The sequence below is a fragment of the Equus caballus genome, chromosome 4, assembly GCF_041296265.1.
Source record: "Equus caballus isolate H_3958 breed thoroughbred chromosome 4, TB-T2T, whole genome shotgun sequence".
Lineage (NCBI taxonomy): Eukaryota > Metazoa > Chordata > Mammalia > Perissodactyla > Equidae > Equus > Equus caballus.
The window spans coordinates 109,473,153-109,491,599 of NC_091687.1; the positions used below are offsets into that span (position 1 = coordinate 109,473,153).

The 18,447-nt window shown below is 43.3% G+C and overlaps 1 protein-coding gene across 5 annotated transcripts in view; it reads left to right on the top strand.

Moving 5' to 3' along the window:
- DPP6 (dipeptidyl peptidase like 6) overlaps positions 1-18,447 on the top strand; it is a 986,698-nt gene that overhangs the window by 348,567 nt on the left and 619,684 nt on the right. Inside the window, exon 1 of one of the 5 annotated variants that reach the window (XM_070265307.1) lies at positions 2,405-2,561. The exons of the other annotated variants lie outside the window; for them this stretch is intronic. Coding sequence (XP_070121408.1) covers positions 2,511-2,561 — 51 coding nt within the window. The 5' untranslated portion in view covers positions 2,405-2,510. Of the gene's footprint in view, positions 1-2,404; positions 2,562-18,447 lie in introns of those variants that run through there. 5 annotated transcript variants of the gene reach the window in all.

The window sequence follows — 18,447 nt, forward strand, 5'->3', positions numbered from 1 at the left end:
ACTACAAAAATTGCAAAGTACCATCACACATCAAAACCTTTAAAAATTCATTTTGGGCTAAGTGTTGACTGCTTTGAGAGAAGACAAATAAGGAAATAACTTCATAAGTTGTAACAGCCAGGACAGGCTAGATTATGCTCCAGTAACAAGCAACTCCAAGAGCTCTGAGACTCAAAGAGCAACAGGTTGCTTCTCACTCATGCCACATGCCCGTCGCTGATCTACAGGGGACTCTGCTCTCCACTTTCTCACTCCCATCGCCATGCCAGAGAGCCAGAGAGCTCTGGACCATCTTACAATGGCGATTTGAGGTGCTGATGTTGAAGTGGCACAGCGCTTCCTTCCAGAACTGTCCGTGGTTCCTTCCACTTACAAGGCACCGGGAGTGATCATATAACATGCGCCCAGAGGTGGTGAGCCAAAAATGCTTGGTAACCAGCTCTATGTCCATACGATGGATAATTGTGATGTTCCTTGGAAACATGAGCCAGTAGCCCACCTCCAGAAATGAGGCATCCTTGATGTTCTGTGATTGCCAAGAGGTTTTACACTGTCTCTCAGCGCACTCTGTGATCCAGTTATTTCCCTGTCAACAAAATTCTGCTTCCCTGTGAGGAGGAAACTCACGGCCAGCTGCGTGGGGGTGAAAACAAGAAGCACAAGGACGGGCTGCGTTGCTTCTTCATCTCCCTGCAGGCTGGTCTCTCAGAAGCAGCGTCTCGGTGCCCCTTCTTCTTTCCCAGAATCTTCCCTCACTTCTCTTTCCCTATGTGCCTTCTAGCGCTTTCCTTGAATTCAAAGATGGTGTTCTTCCGGGGATTGCTCTCTAGGAGTAGAGGAGATGCTGGCTAACAGGCTAATGCTGCCAGTGACTGAGCTCACCTCCCAAGCACAGACTCTCCACGGCCGTGTGAATTTCGTGCTATTTGCCCACTTGAATCCCCACCTGCTGACTCACCTGGTCTCTTCACTCTTCTCTTCCTCCTTCTTTCCTTGCCCCTTCTGGTTTAGTTAAGCAGATTTTCTCAAATTCTGTGGTTCATTCCCATTTACCCCTGCCTCTAAACCACCTTCACGATACTAAAATATCCTGTAACAAGAAAAATCCTCCAAAGACCCAGTGTGCGTTCACTGCTCCTGTGTGATGCTCAGCAGTCCTCTCGGTGCTGACCTGCTATTACAGACCTCACGGAGAAAATCAGAAGGGGTGTGCATGAGGTGAAGTAATTGTCAGATGAGGCTCCTCATCTTGTAAAGGTGCCTGAGTGTGAATTATCAGAAAGTGTCCAGTCCTTCCTGCTAAATTTCTGTAAAGGTGGAATCACTCCGGGAAGCTGCCTTTTCAGGTGGAGGATGGGACACCTGGGTGCCACACAGGCAGCCTCAGGATTCATTGATGTGCATATTTCTTCCTTCCCTTCTTCCTCTCCTCCTCAGTTGCTGAGAATTTGCCAGCTTCTCCACACTGCTGGGCGCTGGGTCAGGTCCTAAGAAGATGATGGCCTGGCTCTGTCCTAGAGAGGCTCTCAGTCTCAGTGGCGGGTTGGTCTGTTCATGGGCGAACAGCAAATGATTAAAGCGCTATGACGCTGGACTGCAAACATCACCAGCATGGAGTTGGTGCCTGTCTGGCTCACGTTTTTATACCCAGAACCTACCACAGTGCTTGGCATAGAGTCAGTGCTCAAAAAATGTGTGTTGAATCAGTGAACAGCAGGGCTGTGACAGAAGCGAGTGTGATGAACTCTGTGTCTGCACACTGCTTTTCTCTGACAGGGCACTGAGGTATTTCAGGAGGCAACTGTAGATTTACCCCTCTGCATCCTGAACACTGCTCAATACCTCTCTGAAATACCTATCCATTCTCAAAGCATAAGATGAAATGGACACTGGCCAAATCTCTATTTCGTTGAGTAGGTGCAGCCAAACCTAGCAATCAGCATTTACCCTTCACTAGGACTCATGGACAGAAAGCCCTGCTCCCAGTATTCCAGACAGACCTGCCCATGATCGGAACCCAGAACAAGAAGCAGGGACCAGCCGGGCACATGGGCACCCTCAGCATTAGGCAGGCTGCTCATCTTGAGCTGAGACAAACATTAGTGTCTGTGTTTCTCGGAGCCGAATATGATCTTCGATGTAGCCCATGTGAAGTAAGAAGAGGAAAACAGCACCGGCCATTTAGAAAATACCCCCAGTTTTCACCAGGGAGGGACTTTGGCGGCATTCCCAAGTCTTCCCTCTGCCCTGCATCAGCTTGCAGTGGGGCATCTCCACTCCCCTTGGATCCCCAGAGGCTGAGAATGTCATATGCCGCTATTGGTTGCTTTGTGCTGAGTGGCGAACTCTGTGGTTGTTGGAAAGCAGCATTAAAAGCCAGGGAGTGTCTGATTGCAAGATTCCCCGGGCGTCGGGCATTGGGCATCACACTGCTTCAGATCAGCCTGGGGGAGTCCCACTGACGTGCTGGCAGCTGCAAAGGGTACGCTGGGGACCTGCGACCGGCAGGCATGAACGCATCCAGACTGCCCGGGGTGAACAGGTTAAAACAATTCTGGAGGGTGAGTAAAAGGACACCAAACAACTTACTGAAAAAAAGTTTAATTTTTGGGGGCAAAAAAAGAGCTAAGCTTCTTTGGGAGATGTGCTGCGAGATACTTGCACTGTCTCACAAACCTCCCCTCGGGAGACTCAACCATCATACCTGGTGGCTTGCGGAGGGTTAGAATTTAGTTTTAAGTAATCTGCAGCAGATGCGGTCAGCAGCCAGCTCAGGTATTTACTTCGGGTGTTTACTCAGCAAAAGTATTTAGAAAAGACAGTTTAGCATATGAGCCACAATATGATGGTTAACTTGATTTACTGCCCACTGTTTATGAACCGCATATTCTGATCTTAGCCTCTGGGAACAGTGTTGAAGGTGATGGCTAACAGATAAGATCCTGAAAATAAAGCATATGCGTTTTCTCTCTGATGTATAGCCCTATGTGACTACGGAGGAAAAAGCTGAGAAAACCTCAAGCTTTGTCTTGCCCTAGTAAAGCGGTAGAAAGTACTGAGGCAGCTGTAATCACCAGCCACTCAAAGGTCTGCTGCACATGGCAGACTCTTACCATAACCCTCAGTAACGAGGGGATCAGTGCCAAGCCAGCCTAACGGCAGACGGCTGCTGGAATTTCGACTTTTGCTTCTCCTCACAGAACGAGGAAACACCTCTGGCAATCATTGCTTATTTTCAGTTGTCAGAATCTGGATTCAGAGCAACAAGTAAAGAGTTCTTTCCTGCATAGTTATCTGAGATTCAGGGGATGTGTGTTCAAGCCGCATGTCAATGTCAGAGTCAAATCCCTTGAGTTAACAGATGACCCTGAAGCTGACTTTCAGTGACCCCTTAATATGTAATGCAGAGTTGGAGTAAAATTGTGGGTAAGTGTCCATTTCACTCTAAGGTTATTTGATTCTATGATATTTTTTTGTATGCTGGTATTAGCACCCTGCTTGTTAGAAGTCGCTTCATTAGGTGAATAAACAACAGGCAATTAGTGTATCTAATGCATTTCTGACTATAGGTAAACTGCCTTTCTCTCTGTGTGATGCTCAAAGTCATTTAAGAAGAGCCTGGGGTTATAGATGTGTGTTGTCAATTACTTAGTCATAATGTCTCTTTATTTGAGCTGGTAATGATCAGATAATGTGAGTTTGCCAATAATTTTGAAATTCCTTCTTAAACAAGGATCTACATTCAACTGGGTAGAGCCAAAACAATTTCTTCCAAAATTAAGATTTATGTAAAGCTTCTAGATGAGTATTTCATTCCAGTAAACAAAAGGCTATTAAAAAGGTTTAAATGATGAAACTCTGCAAAAGCACCATACGCAGCTTGCAAGGCCCTGGGCTGAGGGTCTGACACCCAACCATGTGGTTTCTGGGATTAGTCTCCTGATCTTCGGCAAAATTGCTTAGTGTCCTTCATTTCCCATCTGTAAAGTGAGTGTGTCCTCCCAGCTCTGAGATTTAATCTGAGCAGATGGAAAACCGATTACCCTGTCCTCCAAATTCACCAAGTATCTGTCTGGACTGTATCTGAAAAAGTAGGATTAAATTTGTTGAGTGTCACAGTTTTTAGCTGTTAGAGGACTCTTAGAATGTCTTGTTGAAACCATCCTCAGATCTGGCTCCCAGACTCTGAGAAGTTCTTTCTCAGTGACATCAGGTGTAATGGATCAAAGCTACATGGAGCTATGTTGATGAACAGTAGGAGAATTTATATTTTCTCTTTCACAGACTAAGCTTCATTTTAGCCATTAACATCTCCAGTGATCTAAAGTTTGTTGCCTACAACACCCCAAAGATTCAGATGAACACTTCAATAAGCTGTGTCTGGTGGGGAGACACCAGGGGCCCCTTAGTGTCCTCTGAGAGAGGATGTTCTTTCAGATGTATGATGCACACAGACTCCCAACTAACAGCACCCACATTGGCCCTGTTCACTGGAAGGAGGCCTCAGATCAATAGGAAAAGACACTCAGAACTTCACTAGCCAACAGCACAATCCAGATAAGAAAGCACATTCTAAATAATCTGAGAGTTCCTTAATTATTTAGGGATGAGGAATTTAAGTGGGTGATGTAATTACTTTTTAGTCCCAATTCTGAATTATTCATCCCCTTTTTTTATGGTGGTTTTATGCTAATAACTCCAGACTATTGTTAATAAAACTTTTAAAAATCAGAGATAGATTAGAAAACAGTTTCAAAGAAACGATTTAAAAGCCTCTTAATGGAGGAGTGGCTATGCAGCATCACATTCAAATAGCCAAAGCCAATTGTTTGGCTTCCTCCATCTGTCTGTCGGACTTCCTGAGTCAGTGTCCTCTCAAGTCGGGTGTGGTGGAGCTCCCCCCGTGCTGTCACTCAGTCCAGGGAAAACCATGCACATTCAGGACAACTTTGAAGGAAGTGTGTCTATGGTAGTCTGCAGCCAGGGTCAAGATGATGGCACAGAATTTCAAAATCTGGACTTTGGCATGATATAAACCTTTATGATACCACTAATTTGTGCTCATTAAGAACAATGGCAGTCTTCCCATGATTTTGGTAGCTTCTATGTATTTATATGTTTTTATTGGTAGCAAGTGGAAATAAGAGGGAGGATATTTAAACAAACCCAGAACTAGTCTACCTTCGGTAGTCAGAAACAGAAACGCCTTGGAATCACTGCTTTAAAAGGCTTTGCTATTTAGGTTGCATGCATGTGATAGCCAAGTGACTATTTGATTTCACCAGGAAATCTGTAGATATGGTTATTGGATGCTGTGTGAAGCCGTTTTATTCAACCGATGTTTGACAACAGAAATCTGTGTACCAGAAAGGCTGGTCCAGGTTACCAGAAGAGGCACAGTAGGGTTTTTCCCCTATGGACTTTATGTTGTTGATTACGATGACATGAAACAACCTGAGCTTGCACATTTAAGAACAGCCACACTCATGAAAGGCAGTATGCTTTAACATAGCAACGAGCAGGAAGCGAGAAATCGTGTGCAATTCCCTCTTTCCTTGGTTGTGCCCAAAGTGGTCGCTTTACCTCCCTAAGCCTCGGTTTTCTTACCTATAAAATTGGGGAGAAGAGCATAGATCAAATCAGTGTGATTCTCTACCCTGCCAGGGTTATATAATCTCCCAGAAAGATTGTGTTTAGCTGTCAGTGCCAGGCTCTCCTCTCCTCCCATTAAGTCAAAGTAACAGTGGTGGGGCTCATGGTGCCAATATATTTTTTGAAAGCTTCCCAGGTCATTCTAATGGGCAACCAGAACTGCGAATAGTTATACCGTCTGAAGGTCCCTTTCTGCTCCGGCATTCTGTATGCTGAGATTCTAACGGTTGCTTCTGCAGGTAAAAGCACTACATGGTTTACATTGTGGTCGCGGTGGTTCTTCCTGCTGTTGTGGTCTCGACAAGAGATGATGAGTTGAAAATGGTAGAGCAAAAGATACACAGGACTTTAGCCCCCCAAAGTGGCTTTTCCAGCTAAAGGCTTTGAACATCCTTGCTGTGGGCAAAGCATCCAGTGGCCATCTGAATTTTTAATTTCCTAATGGCATATTTTTGGTCCCAAAGAGCAATGAACTCTAGTTTCAAGGGGATAAAGCTAGTGAAAATAATAGTTTCCCTCAAATAGAAGCTCGTCTTTGTTGTCACTGAGGTCTAATTAAGTGTTAGATATACAAAGATTAATACGACATAGTCCCTGCTTTAATTAATTACAATCTTGTGGAGGTGAGAGAAAAATATATAGTGGTAGTGTGTCTGAGGATATCTACATCTGATGTTGCTTGGCTGTGCAGTTTTCCAGTCTCAAAAACTTTGTTAATGCATTCAAAACTAGAAGGAAGACTCCTGCCTCCTCATTTGCCCATTTAAAAGTAGTTGAGTTTTGTGAGTGAATGTTTCATTATGATATCCCCATTTCTTTGAGACACAAGGATTTCTAATAAGCACACACACTCCCAGACCTAAACCACAGATACCCTGATAGCACAAAATGTTTATGCTGATGTTCAACAAACATATTTATGTATTTAAATATGCAAACATACATTTTTGGATTTCTATAAGAGAGGAAAACACGGTGGGGTACTTCATAAGTGATGACACAAGCGTGAAAAACAATTTAAAACACCTGCTAATTTTGGCTTCTTTCCCTGAGCAGTTCGAGGCAGCTCCCACATCATGATTTTGGGTTTTCTGTCCCAGATTTGCCTCAGTTTCTAACCCTCAGTCAAGATTTCTTCAGGTCGTGGAGAGGAAATCATAGGGTCCTTGGGTTCTAGCTGCAGCTTAGCCTCCCAGGATCTGGGTAACGCAGGACAAGCCACTCCTCTCTAGAAGCTTTGTCGCTCCTCTGTGATGGGGTGAGGTTGGACTAGACTTCTGTAGATCTCCTCCTGATATCCTGCCATTCTACTGAACGGTTGCCTTCGTCTTGTCAGGAAGTAGGAAAGACTGCTCTAAAGCTGTGACTCCCAAGAGGAAGGAAGACAGGGCGGCGACTACTTCTCCCCCAAGGGACCAACCCACCATTGCAGTTTAGTAGAACAGGCGTTGGCATTGCAGACAAATCAGACTTTGATTTGGATTCTTCCACACCTAGCCAGATCACGTGAGGCAGGTTTCAACCTTTCTGAACCCAAATTTCCTCCCATGTAAGATGAAGTTTCTCATGCTACCTCCGAGTGTTTGAGGATGAAGATTAAATCTGGTAATAACTATGCAGCATATCTATGAAATATCTATGAAAACGCTAGCGAGTAGCAGGTGCTCAGTGAGTGATGTCAGGATTCCTGCTCACTGCTGAGGGAGGCAGAGTGCACCACTCAGCAGGAGCTTTGCTCTTGCACCTTGGAGTGTCTCCTTCATGGCTCTGTGATGTGGGAGAGATCCTAGGGTTGCAGAGATGCATTTCGAAGAAGGAGAACACTACATCTTAGCCTCCCAAGATAGTGGAATAAATGATGTCATTCCATAAGTGTACATCAGCCAGTTTCCCTTCCACCCTCCTCCCATACATCTCTGGGTTGAGACCAAGGAGGCTGTCCTTGGGTTTGAATCTCTCTTTGTGGTCTGGCTTTTTTTTTAGTGTATATCGTTCCACAGAAACCAGATCAATTGCTTTCAGCTCTTGGAGGAAAACAAAGAAACAAAATATAATACATTCGCACAGTTTTATTTCTCGAAGTCTGTATGATTCAAATAACCAAGGACATTTTGCAGCCAGGCATTTTGATGTCAGGTAGAACTGGCCATGGCTCTTTATTTGGCCTTGAATACTGTCCCTTTGGAGAAAGTTCTTAGTTTCTTTTTAACCAACACTCAAAAATTATTAATTTGGCTCTTTATTCATGAACATTAAAAGCTGGAAGTTAATAAATATTTTATGATCCTAAAGCTCAAATGCATATCTGATTGATATTGAGGGATGAAGAATTGAGGGCAGGGAAAAAGCCTCCTCTTTCCAGAATTTGCAAAATCGATGTAAAGTGGGCTTTCGCTAACCTACCAACAGTGTGGCCAGCACTGGCTGGAGCAGGAGGCCTCTGATGGAATGCTGCTGCCTGGGAATCTTGGCTCTGCCTCTGGGAGCTCTCCAGGTTAGTTAGAGCATCACACCTCTTCCTCCTCTTCCAGGTGAAGTGGGCTGGAATTCTCAGGGGAAGAAAATAGAGTTGATAGTAGCACCATCAGTTCATGCAGTCATGTCAGGTCTTCAAAGACATACATAGAAGCTCTTCCTTCTCAAAAGGTGAAGGGATCCTGGGCTAGAAAGTGTTTTTGAAAATCAGATGTCAACCTTGGAATGATAAGGAGGCAAGTCTTTCTGTCTTGTACCCACTGCCAGTCTAAAAAGGGCTTGAGTATACATTTAGTTCATACTGTGTAATTTTTTCTGTAAATATGTTCAGGAACTCAGCTGCAGTGTTGGTTTTCTTTAAAGATTTTTTCCGTACCCCTAGTGAACCAGAATAAATTCTTTGGGTTTGCCATTGGTTAAACAACTGGATGGACCTTGCTGATGGGCTGAAAGAACAGAACTAGGAGAAACAGGGCCTATTTTTTCCAAAGGTCTGAAAAGCACATGAATTCACCTTGTGTGCTGGCAAAAGCTGTTACTTCTTAAAGAAAAAAAGGGCATCGAATAGGTTTTTCATGGGCTGGTCTTTCAAAGAACTATTCCTGGCCAACGAAATCTTTAAGAAGCTTGTGTTGCCTTGTGCTCATGTGGGAACCTAGAAAGTTTCTATTATCAGGCATTTTAAAAGAAACACGCTGAATATTTTATAAGGAGAGAAGTTCATATATGAGATGTAAACTCCAAGATGGTTTGTTTGATAGCAGGGAAGCCCAATGAACAGATATGTGACTTAGGAGTCTGTTCATATTTCATTATTAGGGGAGTCGCTTGCAAGATGGAAGTTCTCTGCTTTGACCATTGTGCCATTTTCTGCCAATGTTGCCAAGTCACTGATTGGAAAGATGAGTGTGTGAAATACAAATATACCTGTAAGTTTTTGAAAACATCACAATTGAAACCTGGTTACTGACCTCTTAATTAAGAAAAGACTGATAATTATCCTTGACGACAAGTATGTAGAGAACACTGTTTGGTAGGTGGATGGACTTATTAAGGTAACTTGAGTTGTTCTTTTATCACCATATTTCAGTTGCCTTATCTGTGAAACAGTGATTACTTATCCTGTAAGATTTTGTGAGAAATAAATGAGATCACAAATGTAATGTGCGAGCACAGGGCCTGTCACTCTTCAACAAACACCAGCTTCTCTTTTCTCTTCCTGTGGGCACTAGCCCATAGTTAATCCTTAGCTGCCACATGTAGACTAAGGGTGTGTGTAAACATCCATTGAACAGAGGAATAGATGGATGGATGGATAGATGAATGGATGGATGGATGGATAGATGGATGGATGACAGATGGAGGGAGGGATGGATGGATGGATGGCAGATGGATGGATGGATGACGGATGGATGAATGGATGGATAATGGATGGATGGATGGATGGATGGATGGATGAAGCTAGCTTACATCCAATTTATGTCTGTTAAAATTTATGTTTGAATATTAATCACTTAGGAATTCATCAAGTCTATTTTTAATCAGTTTGCATGCACTTGAGCCTCATTGCTGATATTACCATTACCATATTATCTGAAAACATCAGAAAAGATCCCTTTTCTCAGTTGTTTTTGTTCTTGCTTGGCCCTCTTTAGGAATATTTACATTATTAGGCAGTGTGGCTATTAGCCATTGTATATGGACATTATGTAGACCTTGTTTGTTATTCCCCTTTGAATGTAAGATAGCCCTTTGGTGTAGGAAGTAGAATATTTCTACTCCCCAATTTATCATTTAGGACAAGAAGGCAGGAAAAAAAAATCCCAAACATTAAACGTAAGCCTTTTAAGGGACAGATGGTGGTGGATTTCTGTCTCTTAATGCTTGAGAATTCCTGTCCTCGGCTGCAACAATGCTGAGAGTGAGGTAAAGATGGATTCAAAGGAGGCTTTTAGATCATGATGCATTGTCTTTGCAAAGATTTTAAAGGTAAAATAAAGTATCTAGCTTGTGAGTAGGCAGTTATTAAATTTCTTTTTAACATTGAATTTCCACTTTTTTCAGTTGTGCAGTTTGTTGATAGCATCATCTATTCCTTACAAAAATACTTATTTCCTATTTGATGAGCCCACCTACAGATAACAAACTTCTCCCACCTCCAAAATCCCCCAAATTTGATCCCTGCAAAAGTTAGCTACTGCCTAGTTCCCAGTTAACCTACTAGACATTCCAGCTCCCTGCCCGTTTCTAGGTACCAGACATGGTACAGGAGTCACTGCAGGGCGAATGTGGATAGAGGCACAAATAAACCTCACTGAACTTCAGCCTGGCACAGGAATTCCGCATAAGACAGCAGAGGACAGTGTGAGAAGTGCCAGATAGAGACAGGGGTTATGTGCTCTTGAAGCACCCAGACAGGTGAATTACTTGTGCCTAGAAGGCAGGGAGTTTTGGAAAGGACAACAAAAAGGAGATACTTCAATTAGATGCTTAAAAAAATAAAGACAGGTATCCCCATAGGGACCAGATGGATTCCAAGCAGAGAAAACAGTGTGGTCCAAGGCATGAAAACATGGAATTTTATAGAATCTTATGCAAACAAGAATATTTCACTCCAGCTAGTGAGGTGGGTGTCTGAGGTGGGGAGTTGGAGCCAGGGGGTGGCTGAGATGACCTGAGGCCAGGTGGTGAGCATATCCATATCAGTGAGTGGGAGGAAGTCAGGAGACGCCCTGAATTCATTCAAACAGTAAACCTAGAAACTGAAGCATTTTCTGTTCACAATGTCCATTAAGTAACACTTGGAGATCATTCTTTCTGTGTATAGTATATTTAGGTGAGCAAAACTAGTGGTTCTTAGGCATTTTTACCTTTTGTTTTATGGAAGAGCCAACAAACTGTGCATGTGGGTTACAGGAATCCTTGTTGGTGGCTGTTTACATGCAAATTTCAATACCAGACTGGAATGATTTTGCTGTAAATAAAAAGTACATTATACTTTTAGATTCTCTTCAGGATCTGTTATTGAGCATTACCTGTGAGTGCAGATATGTGCTAGAAATCTTGAGGGCAACGAGAGAAACATGAAAAAAACAGCATTAATGTGTACAATAAATAGATTCAGATTTTACATACCATTTTCTGTGTATTTGCCATTTGATATTATACTCGCTGGTATTTTTCACGGAGAGGCAAGAGTTGGATATTTGTTGGAGCCGTAATGGTGTAAAATTTAAAAAGACAGTCTAAGTTTTGATTGAAGTCTTGAATGGTGGATAACATTTTAATAAACAGAGAAATTTGGCTGGGGGGATATGAGGAGGCAGGTGGAATGGAGGGGTGTGGACAAGAAGCATAAGTCTCAGAATGTTGGGGTGAGGCACGGATACGGGAGCTCTTAAAGCCCTTTATTCTTCTCATTGGTGGTCTTACATATCTGATGTCTCTCTTTGACTGAAAGCAGTTGCCACAGGGGAGAAATCCCTCATGACAGGGTAACTAGATTCTGTGAAGAAAGAGGAAAGAAATAGGTCACTATAGTAACATTCTCAAGTTAAAGCAGCAATATTGAAATCCGAGAAAGCAGGATTACTTATTTCTCCCTGCTAGGCAGCCTATGAGGCTTCCAGCATGCCAGCAGGCCCCTGTTGCAGACACATGCACTGCAGAGGTCCGGACTGGCCTCGGGGCAAAACTGAACTGTAAACCTTCAAGGGAGAGTCTCCGAAGTGTAATTGTGGTAACATATGTAAAATACCAACTTTTTTCTAAAGGAAGACATGGTGTGCAATTTGAGTTAGATCTGGTGAAATCTAGGAAAAAGGATTACTCATCAGAGAAGCTGCTTAATTGCTGAGAAAAACTGTATTAGCCCCAATATATCCCTCGCCTTGATAAGAATCACTTTTTGTAAATGTTTATCGTTATAAAACTTAGAAACTCATCCCATCTCCAGGTGCTATTTTGCTAGCGTAGTTGGAAAAATCAATATACCATTTTCTTATGACAAGGGCAGCTTATGTATTTTGTAGATATGAGGTGAAGAGACAGGGAAATGAAGATGTCAGTAGAAAACAACTGGAGAGAAATAGAAATAAAAGAGAATTATCATAAAAGTCAAGATTAAGTGTATGGATCATATGCATATAATTCTTATCATTTTTTAACAGCTTTATTGATATATCAGCTGATGTGGGCTCAGAGAGCCGAGGAGTTGAAGGTCTGGCAGTAGTGCTCTTTTGTTCAGAGAATAGCATGGAGTAGCATGGGGATAGCACCCATGGGCTGTAAAGAGCTGCGATGGGTTGAGAGTAGGGCTAAATTTAAGGCATAGGTATGTGAGTTATCTCTTCACAAGACAAAGGAAAGATCATGAAAAAAGTCGTTAAAATAGTAGCAGTGCAGGTGGGATCTGGTTATCAGATGGTCCTATAGCTTTGGATACAAATCAGGTCGGATCAGGTCAGGATGTCCTGTGCTTCCCAGAGGATGATATAGATCGGTACGTAGGGCAGGATGCCTTGGGCTTCTCTCCCTGGGGCAGCCTTGATCGTTATCATAGAAACCACCCCCCCCCCCCCGAACCCATTTGGCCCCGAAATCCTTTGGGGATATGGACGATGGTCAATCTTCTGTAACTACTTCCGGCTGTATAATGTCATAGAGCTGTCTCTAAATGGGGCCATAGGGGTACAGGCAGGAAGTTCAGTGGGCCGGAAGGTTGTGCCCACAGAGTCCAAGGCTGACAAGGTATAAAGATCCTCGGGAGACGAGAGAATCGTTTGACTGTAAGCGGTCCAGGAGGAGAAAATTTGTTGCTATCTGGAAGACAAACAGTGAAATAGACAGCAAATTATAATAAGAAATACAAGCAATGTGGTGAACCCAATGAATAAAGCTTTGATAGTAGTCCAGAGACCTGGACCTGACCAGGAGTCCAACCAATCATTTAGGGATAAGGTAGGGTCAGACATGGATTTAATTTGGTGGCTCATATCAGGTAGGAAGCCAGAGATATTTTGATGGTAGTCAGGAATGTAGACACAATATTCAGTTTTTATAATGGCACAAGTGTCAAGACATCCAGTGCCATTCGGTTTTGGAGGACTGCCTTACACAGGATACTTCTAAACCGAGCAGTGAAAGGCTGTGTTGTGTATCGTTTAATGCCTTCATGGTAAATTTGTTTAGGGCTTCCGTGTGCCAGATGACACTTTCAATTCCTAATTGAGAAAGAAAATTGAGGCAAGGTGATCATACCAGTGGAAGACAGAATGGGTCCAGCATTGTCATAGGTTGGGTAGGCTAGCAGGAGGAGATATACTAAATGTAGTTCTTCCTTGCATTCAGATGAAGCCTCGGGTGCATGGCCCAATCCATCCAGGCAGCAGCCAAGGCCATAAGTTGGAGCCACATAGCCACTGAGTGCTGTTAGGGGCTAACCAATGTGTGCTGGTCCATCTATCCCAGTCAGTCCCAAACCAATCAGTATTTCTTAAGGCTGTGATATGAGAACACGTATAACAGGGAATTTGTCCCATAGGTCTGGTGCTATCAGGCCACGTATCACAAGTGTGATTGGTTTGTTCCCAACATAGAGTGGCCTTTTGACTGAGTTGACCACTAGTAGGAGTGAGCCAAATATATTCATCCCAAATTTGGTATAGTCCATCCTGTGTGTATCGATAGGTTGGGGACTTTACTTTTGGAACTTGTTGTTTATGACCCACCTATGACAAGGTGAATCTAGTTAGTATTTGGGCAATAGAGTTGAAGGAAAAGGTTGATTGTGGCCAGGGAGTTCCCAGGTATCAGAGACGGATGTCCACAAGGAGACATGATTAGTAATAGATGAGTCTTGTAGAAGAGAAGAGCTAGAAATGTATTGTGTAGTGAAGAGAAGCACTGCATGCCAATCAGTTCCCTGGAGGGGAGAGACCCACCAGGGGAGGCCAGAAATACTAGACAGAGGCAAGAGTCCGCAAACCCAACATGTGGTTTGGTTATGGAGCTCAGCATAATATTGAGCCCATTTTAAAAAAGAATTGTCTGTCATTACAAAAGGAGATAAGAGGAAATAATCAAGATAGGATTTATTTTGTTCTAAAAAGTAGTTTTAAATCGCCAGTTTGTTCACAAGAGTAGTCCGGTTGAACAGCAGGGTCTGGATCAGCTTTGTACAGTATTGTGATCAGAATCCTCCTTTGTGGGACTACAAATAAGAACATCATCAACGTACTATATTAAACCACCAACAGGGAATTGGACATCCCTCAGATCCTTGCCTACGGCACTTCCAAACAAGTGTGGACTATCCCGAAAACCTTGAGGGAGGACTGTCCACGTCAACTGGGTAGGAAGAGCTTCATTAGGAAACTTCCATTCAAAAGCAAATAAAGATTGAGAAGTTTCATCCAGAGGAATACAAAAGAAAGCATCCTTTAAGTCCAGGACTGTAAGCCAGTTTTCTGGGATCTGGGAAAGTATAGCATCTGGGTTAGGCACGATGGGGTGGATAGGAACAGTGGCCTCATTAATTATGTGGAGGTCCTGAACCAAATGATAATCTCCATTTGGCTTCTTTACAGGCAAGATAGGAGTATTATAGGGAGATTGACATCGTTTAAGAAGGCCGTGACTGAGGAATTTTAATATAAGTTGTGGGAATCCTTCAATTTGCCTCTGGTTTTAAAGAGTATTGCTTCTTATGGGGACAAGAGAAGAGTCCCGCAGGATTATAGAGACTTGTTGTGCTGTTATAGCTCTTCCTGGAAGGAAGCAGTCCCAAACCTGGGGATAAACTGGAATTTTAGAGGGTATCTGGGAAACAACAGAGCTTGGAGAGAGCGCGGCAAACAAGCAGTCCTCCTCACGAGTTAGAATAAATTGGCTTCCTAATTTTTCATTGTCTCGCCCTAATAATGGAGTAGGACAAATAGGTAGGACTAGAAAAGTAAGGGAAAACACCTGAGTCCGATATGGCAAGATAAAGGAAGAGTTTGATAACAAAACTTAGAGTCACCCTCTATTCTGACAATTTTTAATGGGACTTACAAGTGGGGCCAGAGTAGTAAACAAGTACAGAGTAAGTGGCTCCTGTATCAATAAGAAAATTGATCTGCTTACCTTCCACATCCAGAGTCACCCGGGGCTCAGTCTGTTCGATGGTGATGGGAGCCAGACTGGCCTCTGGGGCCCTTCAGGCGGAGTCCTCAGGATCACATCTCCAGGCAGGGAAGTGTGTTCTTGGCCCCTCCCTGCTCTGGAGGCAAGGACAATCACGCTTCCAATGTCCCTCTTGCCTACAGAGAGGACAAGGCCCAGAAGGAAGATCCCTTCTTGGGCACTGTTTGCTCCAGTGTCCAAGTTGACGTCAAAGGTAACAAGGGGACTTACCTGGGCCTCCGCCATTGGTAGTTTGAGGCTTGGGCCCCTGGTTAGCCTGTTTCTGTGGCAATGGCAGCTGCTAAAATGTGAGCCTGTACCTTACCCTGTAATTTTGCCCTTCTCTCCTTATCCTGTTTAAGAGTCAAGTCCCGATCATTAAACACATGAGTAGCAACCTCCAAAAGTCTCTGTACAGGTGTTTGACGACCCAAGGCCAGTTTAGTCAGTTTTCAGCATATGTCTGGGGCAGATCAACTAATGAAGGGCATATTTAGAATAGTCATCCCTTCTGAGAAGTAGGGGCTAGATTAGTGTATTTTCGAATAGCTTCAGCTAATCTCCCTTGAAAAAGGGCAGGGTTTTCATCTGTTCCCTGAGTTATTTCCCAGAGTTTGTCAAAATTGACTGGCTTGGTAAATCCCTTCTTCATTCCCTCTATTAAACATTAACCATGTGATTCCGTTGTCCTCGATCTTCTTCATCCCTATAATCCCATTTGGGGTCTGTATCTGGCACCTCAGTGCCTCCTACTGGATATTTATGTCTGCCTCTAGTATGTAAATCATCTGCAAATTCACATGTTCCCACCCAAATACAACTTTTTTCATCTGTATTGCAGCAATGAGTAAGAATAATATAAATATCCTGCCAGATCAAGTCAAACATCATGATGAGCTGTTGAAAGCAATCAATAAATTGGGAAGGATTTTCTGAATCTCTAACCAGGTGTGTCTTTAGTTGAGCCATATCAGACATTGAAAATGGCACATGGACTCGAATGGTCACCATTTCCCAGTTTGCTACCTTGCGGAGAGGGAGGTGTCCAGGATTGTAAGAGGTCCCACTCCTCGTATGACCTGCAGGACTTATGGGGATTGAGGACTCAATTTTAGGTTCCTCCTCATAGGGAGGGGGTATTCTGGTCTTTGAGTCCTCAGGAGAGGTTAATTCGGCAGGAGCTGAAGGGGCCTTAGGAAGAGGTCTAACAAGGCAGTCATCATGTAATATATCAGGTATAGGTTTTTCTACCTTAGTTGGGGAAGCTAGACACATGCGACAAACCTCTCTGAGTTCAGGATCTTGATAAAGGACTATGAATGCTTGAATATAAGGAATTTCAGATTATTTTCCCAGGTGGCTAGTTGAAAAATAGTATTAAAATTTAGGGTGCCATTCATGGGCCATTTTTCTTCATTCAGAGTATATTGAGGCCAAACAGTATTACAATAAAAGATAAGTCTCTTTTTCTTTAGATCTTGTAGATCAAATTATGCCCAGTTATTTAAAAGCCAACCCAAATGTGAGTCCTAAGGAATGGAATTAGAAGCTCCCATGGTCCTAAGAAGAAAAAAGACAAAAGAAGAGAGATGAAAGAAAAGGGTTGATTACCTTGAAACCCCCCCCCCCCCAAAACTAGGGCAGTGTCCTACCCATCGTTCCTCCTGTTGGGTTCCTTTAGCAAGAGGTGATGGGGACATCCCCCAGCATTGCATCCCTTGTATACCTTCCCTATTATGCCTGGCAGTAATAGGTACCTGGTAAATGGTCCCAGAGATAAAAGAATAGAGAAAAACAGTGAAGAATTTTCCACCAGTGTGGGGGACATTCTACCCAATTGCGTCCTGTTCTCCCAAGTAGGGGTTCCCATACTCAACGAAAAGTTAGAGTTTTGTACTTTGTTTGAACTGGAGTCCCAGATGGGACTTTCCTGCCATTTGGAGTGTGGTCAGGAGCCGTAGGGAGGGATCCCAATCCAGCCTTAGGAAAAGAAACCTGCCATGGGAGTCTTGGAGATTGGCGACTGTCCTAATGACTTAAGTGGTCGACCTGTGCCCATGTCAAATTTATGTATTAGAGATAGGATTAGGAAGGAATGGATTAGTTCATTCTTCATCACCCTCAGGCTTAAGGTACTGATTCTCTTCAGGCTGAATGCCATGATTCGCCCCATAGAGTAGCCATGGGCAGCAAACGTGGATTCAAATAGCTGTCTGAGAAGGTTCCCGATGAAGAAATGAATTTAGATCCATCCTTGGAAAAGAGCAAGGCACAAGGAAGAAAAGGACACTTACCAGAACTTAAGCTCACAAGCCAATGAAGCAAGATCCCCGTATGGGCCACCAGAAGAAATGATGCTGGCTCAGCGAGCCAAGGAGTTGAAAGGAAGATTTCTTGGATGCTCCAGGTCTGGCAGTAGTGCTCTTTTATTCAGAGAATAGCATGGAGCAGCATGGGTAAAGGACCCATGGGCAGTAAAGAGCTGCAATGGGTTGAGGGTAGGGATACATTTATAAGGCATAAGTATGTGAGTTATTTCTTTACAAGACAAAGGAAAGATAATGAAAAAAATCATTAAGATGGTTACCAGTGCAGGTGGGATCTGGTTACTGGGTGGTCCTATGACTTTGCATGGGAATCAGGTCGGATCAGGTCAAGATGTACTGTGCTTCCCAGAGGATGATATAGATCAGTATGTAGGGCAGGATGCCTTGGGCTTCTCTCCCAGGGGCAGCCTTGATTCTCATCATCAGCTACATGCTGATGAGCAGAATTTGCTTCCTCAAGATGTGTCTTTTTGGCATGAGGATTATTTTGGGCTTGCTATTGTTTTAAAAAACTGCAGACATGGGAGAAGCTCTGAAAACCAAGTAGAAGTTACCCTTTGTAGGAGACATTTACATTTGTTAAGGGAAATGTCCATTTGTAAAGGTGTCTCCCTTGCTGTTCCAGGAAGAAGGGGGATGACCTTATCTCTAGAATCTCTTAGCAATGAGGAAATCAAGGACTTAAATCTGCATAATAACTTTACTCTTGTTAACTGTGCTTTTCTGGTGATCTCCCATAACCGACGCCTCCCACCCCCAACATCCTCCTTTGTCTTTAGCTGAAGATGGTATTTAAGGTGGCAACCTCAGCCATTCGGGCAAGTTACTC